The 10,553-nt window shown below is 40.8% G+C and overlaps 1 protein-coding gene across 6 annotated transcripts in view; it reads left to right on the top strand.

Annotated features, from left to right (window-relative positions):
• Positions 1 to 7,797, top strand: part of LOC109322304 (histone RNA hairpin-binding protein-like) — a 20,806-nt gene extending 13,009 nt beyond the window's left edge. For 2 of the 6 annotated variants that reach the window (XM_019553359.1, XM_019553364.1), the window contains 6 exons: positions 844 to 978; positions 1,720 to 1,833; positions 2,988 to 3,098; positions 3,471 to 3,575; positions 5,781 to 5,927; positions 7,568 to 7,797. In XM_019553359.1, coding sequence (XP_019408904.1) covers positions 844 to 978; positions 1,720 to 1,833; positions 2,988 to 3,098; positions 3,471 to 3,575; positions 5,781 to 5,922 — 607 coding nt within the window. In that variant the 3' untranslated portion in view covers positions 5,923 to 5,927; positions 7,568 to 7,797. The remainder of the gene's footprint in view (positions 1 to 843; positions 979 to 1,719; positions 1,834 to 2,987; positions 3,099 to 3,470; positions 3,576 to 5,780; positions 5,928 to 7,567) is intronic. The other 4 variants (XM_019553361.1, XM_019553362.1, XM_019553363.1 and 1 more) reach the window with 4 other exon arrangements.
• The last annotated feature ends 2,756 nt before the right edge of the window (positions 7,798 to 10,553 follow it).

Raw genomic sequence — 10,553 nt, 5'->3', positions numbered from 1 at the left:
CCAGCGTAGCACTGCCGAGCCTGTAAGGATGCTGCAGGTTTTTCCTCCCAAGGTGGAGAACCTTGCATTTATCAGTGTTAAACACCATCAGGTTCTCATCCACCCATTTGCTGAGCTTGTAAAGGTCAGCCTGAATTACCCTCTTGTCCTCGGGTGTGGATGCTTTACCCCAGAGTTTGGTGTCGTTGGCGAACTTGGCCAGTCCGCTTCTGATACCAATGTCCACATCATTAATGAAGACGTTGAATAGTATGGGCCCAAGGACAGAGCCTTGAGGGACTCCACTGGTCACAGCACAACACAATGATTGACTTCCATCAGCCACCACCCACTGTGTGCTACCCCAGAGCCAGTTCCCCAGCCAGTGGCTCATGGTGAGGCCAAGGCCGCAGTTAGCCAGTTTTGTCAAGAGGTGATCATAGGATACCAGATCAAAGGCTTTTTTAAAGTCAAGATATATGACATCAATGTCTTCCCCCTTGTCCAGGTGATGTGCAATGATGCCCAAAGAGACTGCTGGTGCAAGTCTGTTAATACAGAATGTTAACTATTACTGAAGTTGACTGCTAGATGCATATCTTGGGATGAGGGTCATTGTGTGCGTTTTAAGGTTGAGCTTCTGCATAAGGTGTTGCCCAGTTAAATCAACTTTTTAATATTGATTTTAATGTCACAAATGAAGGAAACAATGTAGCAACTGCATTACAACACAACAAAAACAATTTACATTTTTCATTACCACTTTTTGGAAATTAAAAGCTTTGTGCTTATTATTATTGTAACTCCAGTTGTGTTCTCATAGTGCAGTTAATACCTCAGTAACTGCTGGTTTTCATTTTTCAGTAACACAGACCCTCCAGGCAGTTCTCAGGAACGGCACTGCAGAGACTGGAATGACCCTGATTCTTCTGAGTTTGAAAAGCAGAACAGAAATTCATATGAAAACCAAAGCGAGCATTCAGATTATGGGCCTGAGAGGTACGAAGTACAACTTTCCTGTTGGGATTACTGGAACAGTGCATGATGTGCTGCTAAAATCAATTTTCATTAACAAGCTGCTTGATATAGAGAGGAAGCCAGGACATAATTGCCCTGTTTGGCAACTCTGTACTTGATCATGTTGCAGTCAGTGCTTTTGTGGTGGAAAATGCTGAATGTGCCAAAATACTAGGAGTAGCCATTGCTGTAATTATAGAAAAAGGAATTTGCAGTATTTGGGGCTAGCTGTATATTTTTGTAGTTGAGTGCTAAAGTATCTCTAGCCATTGAATCTAAAGGTAGAACATGTAGCACCTTTGAGAGCAAGACTGACAACCCTAACTAACATGCTGTCTTAGAACAGCACGTAAAGTGGTAGTAAGGTTCTTCATGTAGCCGCACTGGCATGTCTTCACTCTGAGCTGAAAGGAACTGCATGTAGGGTTGTATGGTTTCACTTTTAAGCCCTATCCATTGCTGCAGTACTGCATTCTGTGAGATGGACAGTTATGCACCAAGAACTACTTCCTTGGTGGACAGCAAATGCCTTGGTTCAAAAGCAGTTGTTGGCGTGCATCCAAAACATCTTTGTTTTCTTCAGCTATTCTCTGCGTATCATACAGTAATAGTAGGAAACAACCATAAAAAAATCTACAAAGTAAACCTAGCTGAGGCACCATCTATGACCAATGGAACCAGCAAACGAGATAAATGCTGTATCCCTGTTTCTTACATTTGCAGCAGTCATTCACCAGATTCTTCTCCAGTATGGAAACGCAGAAAACAGAACGGTCCTGATTCCCCCATGTCTGATGGCAAAAATCTGTATAGACATCAAGAGAACAGCCTGGAGAGGTATAAAGTCCAGCCGACGTGTTGGCGTAGTTTACTGAAATGTTCAACTGTTTGTGTGTTTTCTTACTTTATTGACTGGGCTTCTATAAAACACATTCCTAATGGCTGCAATTTTATCTAAAGTGGGCTGTGACTTTAATAGGAAAAGTATTCTTAACTTTGTCCAAACCATTGTGTAGCACGATGTAAAACAGTGTGTGCATTTCACTGTGAAAGTGAACTAGCTTTAGCTGTAGGCCAGGTAGTGCAAGCATGGAAGGTATCTTAAATCTAAATAAGTCAATTGTCCCCGCAGTCCTCATTTGGGTCGCAACCCGAGGTTGGGAACTGCTGTTTTAGACTATAAATTGGAACAGAAACCAGCCACTTAGTACTGTTTACATTTTATAATGCTACATATACTGATCGTGCTGTGTACATTTATATCATTGTGGCCAATGCTTATATGCACTGTTTGTTCCTCTAATGTGCGCCTAGGTGAAGAAGATAAACGCCCCTTAAATGATGTTGTGAGCTTGATTCTTTGTTTCTTTTTGAGACTGTTTCAATTTCTTTCTAATTTTACTGAATTTGGAGGTCAGGAGGCACTTACAGGGAGCTCAAACTGGGTAGCATCAGGTGAAGATGGTGAAATGAGAATAGTTTAGTAAAGAAGTAACCAAGTAAATACCATGGTACTATTCATATCTTCTCGTGCTACAAATCCCTTCCCATATATTTTACTTTTAACCATCCCCACTTTCACTGTTTCATTTAGTTCTTTTCTTTCCACCTTTATCCTGGTGGAGCTCTCTCCTTAAGATACCATCTCTGGTCTCCCAGCTGTTTCTCTCTTGGCTTGTGCCCCTCCTTTTTTCTCCAAGATCCTTAAATGTGATGCCTATTCTTGGTTCTGTGACTGTTTCCAACCTGGCTTCTGTCTATTTGCTATTAAAACTTCCTTCTCTCAGGATCTGATCCTGCAAAGGTGTTGGGCCCCTTTTGTTCCCACTGACTTCAAGGAAAGTGAAGGGTACTCTGTATTTTGTAGAATTGGGCTTGCTAATAATTGGCTTTTTGCTTATTAAATGCAGCGGTCACAAGCTTCTACCTTTTTGCCTTGTTGGACACAGTATCGTACCTAACATCTAATGTTTGCGTTTGCTTCTCTGCAGTTTTCAGCTGCCACCCAGGCCTCCTCAAGGGCGGAACCATGAAATACAGAACGAACCTGACTTTGTATTTGACAGAGAAGAGTGCAGAGAATCGGATTCGATGCTGGAGAGGTATAAAGCCTATGCTATACACTGCAGCATTTTTGGAAGTATTAAGTTGGGTGTAAAGATGTCTTTAAAGACATAATTGCAAATTGGGTTGCAATGTCTACTGAGTATACTTAAAGATGGTTTTAAAATGTATGCAGCTTGAATGAAGGCTGTCCTTAATACACTGCTTCACTGCAAGTGCAATGTATGTGACAGAACACAGTCTTTCAGAGAATAAACTGTAAATTATGATTTGATACAGGTGTCATTTTATCACATTAGTAAAGTTATTTAGCTAAGTAACCAAAGTAAATGCATTAATCTTTGGCTACTGTTGAGGTGAAAGTGAGGCATAAAAGGCTGCTGCTTTATTTGGCGGTTTAAACTTTGCAGGTGTATGTTATCAGAAAACTGTAGCTCCCTTTCGAGGTGTTCTGACTGGAGAAACGTGGGTGCTGAAGATAAAATAATGAGGAAAAAGATTAAAGAAATAGCAAGGCAAGTGTATGACAACTTCTTATGTTTTCTGACACATTTAGTCTGTTGTGAGGAAGGTCCATCATTTGTATTTATGTCTCTTCCTTGGTCAGTATTTTCCCCAACTCACTGTGCATCCATTTGATTTTAACCACGGACCTTTTCAGTTAAATGATGCTCACAGTCAGTCCTCAGCAGTGGACAAGAGAAGACCTCAATCAGATGTCCCTCTTGAGCCAGTCTCCTGGATGGGGATAAAATGTACTGCTCTTAAACCACTAAGCCAAGAGCCTTTTGTGTATTATTTAAGGATGAATTTAAAAAAAAATTGAAGAATAATAAATGGAACCTCCTGCAGCACTTTCCTCCAGTAGGGCAGTCAGCCTCACTGGATTGTGGGGTGTGGATCTCCCTTCTTTAGTCTTTGCCAGGACTATTGAGGAAGGTCTGACAAGTTTTCTGCAGAACTTGTTTTCATGGGACATAGCCAGAATGATGCTGCCAGCACCCTCTTTTAACTTTTGCTGAATCCACTTTGTTCCTGTTCTATAGATTAACATGCCAGTTTCCTTTATAATCCATTCAACTATGAATTGGGAATGCATAGGTAATTTTTACCTTTGTTTTGTTTTTCCTTTATTATTAATAAGTAGAACAATCTTTCTTTATTCCTTTGAAAATATGTTTTCAGTAATGGCTTTCCTGAGTGATGGTTTTCCCTTCATTCTGCAATGAAGTCACAATGCTGCATTTGCAGCAATGACTAATACAAACATTTCTAACAGATTTTCACTTCACTGTAGTATCAAATAGAGGAGACAACACCTTGAGTACAGCAGTCGTAATTGGTACGTAAAAGGTATGAATTGAGAGCTTAATTAATCTAATATCTTACTGTGATAGCTATGACCACCTGATAGTCCTCTCTTAGCATCCTGTGTTACAGCCCACTAAAACTTAGGGGTTCACAGATAAATATTTTTTGGGCCAATACTGGTAGCTAATTATTAATGAGCCATATTGACTGATACCAATCCAATTGCCAATATGCAGCCTGGCAGTTTGGAGAGTAGCATCCGGCTGGTAAGTCTGCTGGTGGGAAAGGGGTGGGAAAGTATGTGTGTGGGGGGGCAGATTGAGGCCCCCATGATAGGGGAGGAGGGGGGCTGGGGCAGGCACTGCCCAGCCAGGGCAGGGCACAGGATGGAGCCATGAGCAGCTTGTCCAAGGGGCGTGGGGAGGGGGGCAGCTCTTGCCATTGTTTGCACCCCCAGGGAGGCATGGGGGGACTGTGCTCCTCCAGATCCAAGTGCAGGGTGAAGGCAGGCTGCCGCTGTGAGCTGGGGTCAGCACTGGTCTCTCCCTGGTGGGGGGGTTGGGCCAGGGCTGTGCTTGGGGCAGGCATTGGCAGCGCTGGGAGGGGGACTGTAGCCCACCACTTAGCTTCCTCTCCCAGTGCCACTGCTGCCCAGCCCAAGCACAGCCCGGGCTCAACCCACCCCCGGCCAGAAAGAGCCTAGTGCTGCCCCTGGCCCTGGCCCACAGTGGCAACCTGCCTTCACCCCACACATGGATCTGGGGGACACACACCCCCATGCCTTCCCCAGGGGTGCGCAGAGTGCTGGGAGCCACCCCCACACTTCCTGTGCTCCCCCGGATGAACCACTTGCAGCTCCGTTCTGTGTCATGCCCCGCCCACAGCTGGGTAGCACCTGCCCCAGCCCCAGCCTCCCTCCTCTGTCACAGCAGGGGCCTTAATCTCCCCCCTGCTCTCTGCTTCTTCTCCCCCAACAGACTTACCAGCCAGACGCTGCTGTCCAAGGTGCCGGGCTGGCTAGCCATGTGCATGCTGTGGCTGCATGTATGCACACAGCATTTATCAGCAACATTATCAGCCACGTCAGCCAAAAAAAGGCCGATTGGCAATAATGCCAATTTCCCATTTATTGATGCCGACATAGACTGATATATCATTGCACCTCTACTAAAAATAGAATGCTGAGTTAGTATTTCAGTATTGTGATTGGTTCATCAGTTTTAAGAGTTTAGATGTGTATCATTAAGAATCAATCATTAATGTCAGTGACAGTTCTTCATATGATTTCAGTGGTCTCTGAACCCTTGAAAGAACAAGCTTCCAGTTGACAGTGAAATTGGGAAATGTGATCTGTTTTTTAAAAGTGCTAATTTAATGTTTGAAAGCATCTAATATGTCTTTATAAATAGAAGCATTAAAGAAGAAGGACTTCCTTCAGGGATGCAAAATGAATGTAAGTGCAGCTTGACATCCTGGGATCAGCAGATCAAACTGTGGAAGACAAATCTGGACTCCAAGGATTCCTACAATGAAAAAGAAACAGATTTATGAGAAGCGTATGTATGATTAACAGTCCAAACTGCACAGGTGAAAGAATCAGGCCATTGTGCTAAAGTTAAAACGAAAGTTTTTTTTCTAGCCTTCTCACTAGCTGAATTATTAAATATCTTGTTTTATCAGCGTCTCAAACCTCAAAGAAACTGTCACACTGCATGAATCTGCTTTCAAGCCATTGTGATGCTGCACGACACATCTCATCCAAATTGTCACAAACCAGCTGAAAGAGCACTGTATTTTAGTAACGTCCCTAGCTTTCAATAGGCAGATTGTTCAGAATACATGCTTTCTACCTGTTTGCAAAACAAGTGCATTGTTCCTGGTGAGTGCTGCACCATCTAATCCTGTCAGTAGAGGGCTGGAAGAATGCTGCAGAATGGGATGTGTTACTTGTTGATAGGAATCATTTTCATTCAATGTTGTACACATCTGGAGAATGATCCAGGTGGGGAAAGGAGGAAAGATATTGCATATCTTTCTTATATATCATGTGGTCTGAATCTGAAGAGCTGAGTCATGGCAGATTTTTCTTGGGAAATTAATGAAAGAACTCTGGTTTTAAACATTGCTTTTACACAGAAGATTGAGTCTACTAGCTGCTTCCAATTTCCATCTCCCAGGTCTCTGGCAGTGTTTCGGTCACTGAGCAGGGGTTGCTGCATTTGTTCCTACCTACTTATTTTGACTGTGACTTCCTAGGTCAGTGCTGTCTATGGCTGTCTGCTTTCCCAGCTTGTAAAATCTATTATATTTTTATCCTTCCATTCTCTGAGTATTCAAAAACCAGCCAAATAGAATTCTAAGACTTGTGGGGGAATTAACCCAACGGTATTTTCTTTAAGCAAAACTAAATTTACATAAGAGATGGCAAGTTTTCTGTTGAATGCTTTAACATGCATTTTCTGATTTGTAATGTCAAAGTGTGAGCCCCCTGCATATGTAGTGGCAGAAGTATGATTTTTTTTCAACTAAATGAAAGAAACCACGCTGCCTCCAAATTATTTTACAGGTACAAGAGAGCAAAGTGTCAGTACAGTATCAACAATTGGGCTTCCTTATATTCGTTCAAATTAAAGAAACGTGTTTGTCTCCATTTAAAAAAGATAGTGTAACTTATTTTTAATGTAGTGAGGCTTTCATTTTAAATTTAAACTTCCAGTGCACCTTTTCCCCCGCAAGAAGGAAGGGGGAATCAAGTGACTCTTAGTTGTTCAATCTAAAGAATTCCAAAAAGAAAATCAACAAGCTGTAATGACCCATGGTAAAAAACACTGAGGGTTGAGAACAGATTGCAGAGCATGAGGAACTCTGTTTAGCAGAGGGAAAAAAATCCAAGACATTTGGGGCCTGCTTCTCCACTACCTTAAATTTGTATTAAGTTACACAGGTATAAACAAAGGCAGACAATGAAACACAAGGTGTAGGACAGTGGTGAATTGAGTCTTTTGCAACTTATCGTTCATGTGGAAAATACACTGATAGTCTTTCATTCCTGTAAACTAAATAGGCTGAATAAAAAATATAATAGGATACACTGTTATTCTTCTCTTGGCCAATGTTTATATAGAAAGATAATTCATGGGACATATAGATACAAAAAGTACATTTACCATTATTTCTTTTTCTGTGTTTTAAAAAGGTGAAATTATGAAGCAACACTGGGATTTGTTCAGACATCAAGATCTACTTTTAAAGAGAAGTTTCCCCTGCGATGTTTGGCTTCCAGTGTGTTTAAATCTGATTTACAAAGGCCAAAGATTTTTTTTTTTGACTCTCCTGAAGAATTTAAATGTTTCTTGAAAACCATCCCACAGGAACCTGTCTGAAAACCTGTGAGGAACTGTTTTTGCTTTGACTTTTAAAACAAAAGTTAAAAATATCTTATAAATGATCAGTAACTGAATCCTTAGTTTCAGGAAGGGAAGAAAAACAAATATTTGGAGTCCAGTTATTTGTGATTCCAAAAGCTGCGGCCATTTAAAACCACTGAAGGAATATAACAATAATACTTTAATATGACAAGTGTTTCCTGGAAAAAGAAAAATGTATTTTATCAAGCAGCATCTTAAAAAAAATAAATAAATAAAAGCAAATGCTATTTTGAGCTGGATCAACAGGAATATTACATGCAAGACAAGGGAAGGTGATAAGGCCACTTTATTCAGCACCAGTTTGGCCTTATCTAGAGTGGTGTGTGCAGTCCTGGGCTCCACATTTTAAGAAAGATGTGGAGAAGTTAGGGTCCATAGGTGAATGACAAAAATGATCAAGGGATTAAAAGGCAAGCTGTACAAGGAAAGACAGAGAATTGAGTGTATAGCTTAGAGAAAGGGCAATTAAGGGGGAACTTGATAGCTGGTTTAAATTTCTGAAAGGTTGACATAAGGAAAAGGGAAAGCAACTGTTCTTCCCTTGCTACAGAGAGCAGAATGCAAAGTAGTGGCTTCACATCAGACTAGATCTTGAGAAGGACTTCCTTGCTGTTAGAACAGTGAGGAAGTGGAATAAACTGCCCAGGGAAGTTGTAGAATCTCCTTCATTGGAGGTTTTCAGGGAGAAATTGGGTAAGTATTAGATAGGGATGATTTGGGAGTAGCATTCCTGCATTCATTTGGGGGGTTGGATCAGATGACTTGAGGTCCCTTCCAGTCCCATGCTTTTGTGATTAATATTTAGATAGAAAAATAAAAAGCTTTCTGTTTCAAGATAGGGAAAATTTAAGTATTTTGCCTCATTTCTGTGACACACCTATAATGATATAATTTATTATAAAACAGGTTTCTGAAAGCTGCTTACTTCAAAAAGTGTCATGGCAGTATGGGCTACATGGGCTTACTAATAACTTTTATTCTGTATTTAGAGTTAACAAAACAGTATTTTCATTTCCAGCTAGCTCCCACCTATAGCTGCCATCTGAGGCTAGAAGGTACAGCAGGCTGGCTTAATAAAGGCATGCCAGTTTCTGGAGCCAGTGGCACAGAAGGGCATGATGTAGCTAGCATCACATCTGGCTGAATGACCAGGTACCCATATACAGCCAGGATGAACTGGAGGCAGCCCTCCACAGGAGTCAGACTCTGGATCTCTGGATCTGCCTTAATTGTCTTGTCACCGTGCTTCCTTGTAGAATTAAGGAAAAGATGGATTTTGCACATCTGTTGGGATGTAAATATCAATGATTTCAGTTGCATAACTGGTTATAAAGGATATTTTATTTATGTTTTGTTTCGGTTTTCCCAGGTTTTTGAAGGACAGCAATAACAGGCTGCTGCTATTATCTCTCTCCCTCCTTCCGTGGTTGTGCTACAGCTTCACTGACATCTGATATGTTCACACCTCATCAGTTCACCTTTGTGCTAAGATGAAGTTTCTTAAAACTTAAGTGGTATGCCTTTTTGAGACTGCCAACACAGGTAATGAGGTAACATGTGGGACATTTTAAAGGCTATTTCTATATGCAGTTCCTGCTGTTATCAGCAGGAGTACTGTGCTGCATGTAGTATGCTAATGACCTTCTGGAACATTAGTCTTATATTGACTCCAGGAAAAAGTAGAACATACTAAGTAGTCGTCAACAAGTCCCAAAGTACTTAGAACTTAGCTCATCTTTGAATATGTGAGATCTGACAGCCTCCAGTTACTAGCATTAAAGATGTACGTTTAAGAAATAAATATGGTATATTTTGAAGAAGTAGCATTTACCATCTTGTTACTATACTGTGCTTGTTTCCATATGTTTTATATATGTTTGTAAATGAAGGAAAAATAAAATTTGTAGCATGGTGTCTTTGTTTTAAAAAAAAGGAAATAAGGACCATGATCTGGGCAAGCTTCTCCAATTTTTTTAAATGCCTCTTAATGATAATGATAATATGGCTGTCATCTTTCATTTCAGGGGAATAAATGAGTTCAAGTTATGACTATTGTTTTTTCACATTTATTAAACTTGCCAAAAACATTCTGTGTTATAGGGGTATAGGATGTAGCCGTGTTGGTCTAAAGACATAGGCAGGCAAGGTTCGTTGGGTAAATTTGATATCTTTTATTAAACCAACTCAAATAGTTGGAAAAATTCTTCTTTGCAAGCTTTCATGCACAAATACCCTTCATCAGGCCGAGGAAGCGTCCCAGTTGGTGTGTGCTCTTCCTGGATGGAATGAATACCAGCCACTGGCTTCTTTACCATTAATTCCATCCAGGAAGAGTGCACACCAACTGCAGATGCTTCCTCAGCCTGACAAAGGGTATTTGTACTGGAAAGCTCGCAAAGAAGAATTTTTCCAAGTGTTTGAGTTAGTCTAATAAAAGATATCAGATTTACCCAAATCACCTTGTCTGCCAAAAAGATCCTGAGTACTTTGTAAAACAGAATAAATAAGAACTTTGATGAGAGGTTTCCAGCTAATTTAGGGCATATTAAGATGGGGATGGGAATTTCTAACAAGCTGCCAGTTGCGGCTAGAGAAAAGAGAATTGATCTAACCTTGATATAATTAGAGCAAATTAGAAGGACTAAGGTACAACCCAATGAAATGTAGCTCATCTCATGCATTCATAAGATGAATAAATGAGTAAAAGAAAAAAGTCAGCTACTGTATGGTAAAACCTATGGAAATATGTGGGGA

The sequence above is a fragment of the Crocodylus porosus genome, unplaced genomic scaffold (genome assembly GCF_001723895.1).
Source record: "Crocodylus porosus isolate Cpor-Errol unplaced genomic scaffold, CroPor_comp1, whole genome shotgun sequence".
NCBI classification, from domain to species: domain Eukaryota; kingdom Metazoa; phylum Chordata; order Crocodylia; family Crocodylidae; genus Crocodylus; species Crocodylus porosus.
Note: the sequence above shows the minus strand (reverse complement) of the source record. Positions and strands in the feature narration are given on the sequence as shown.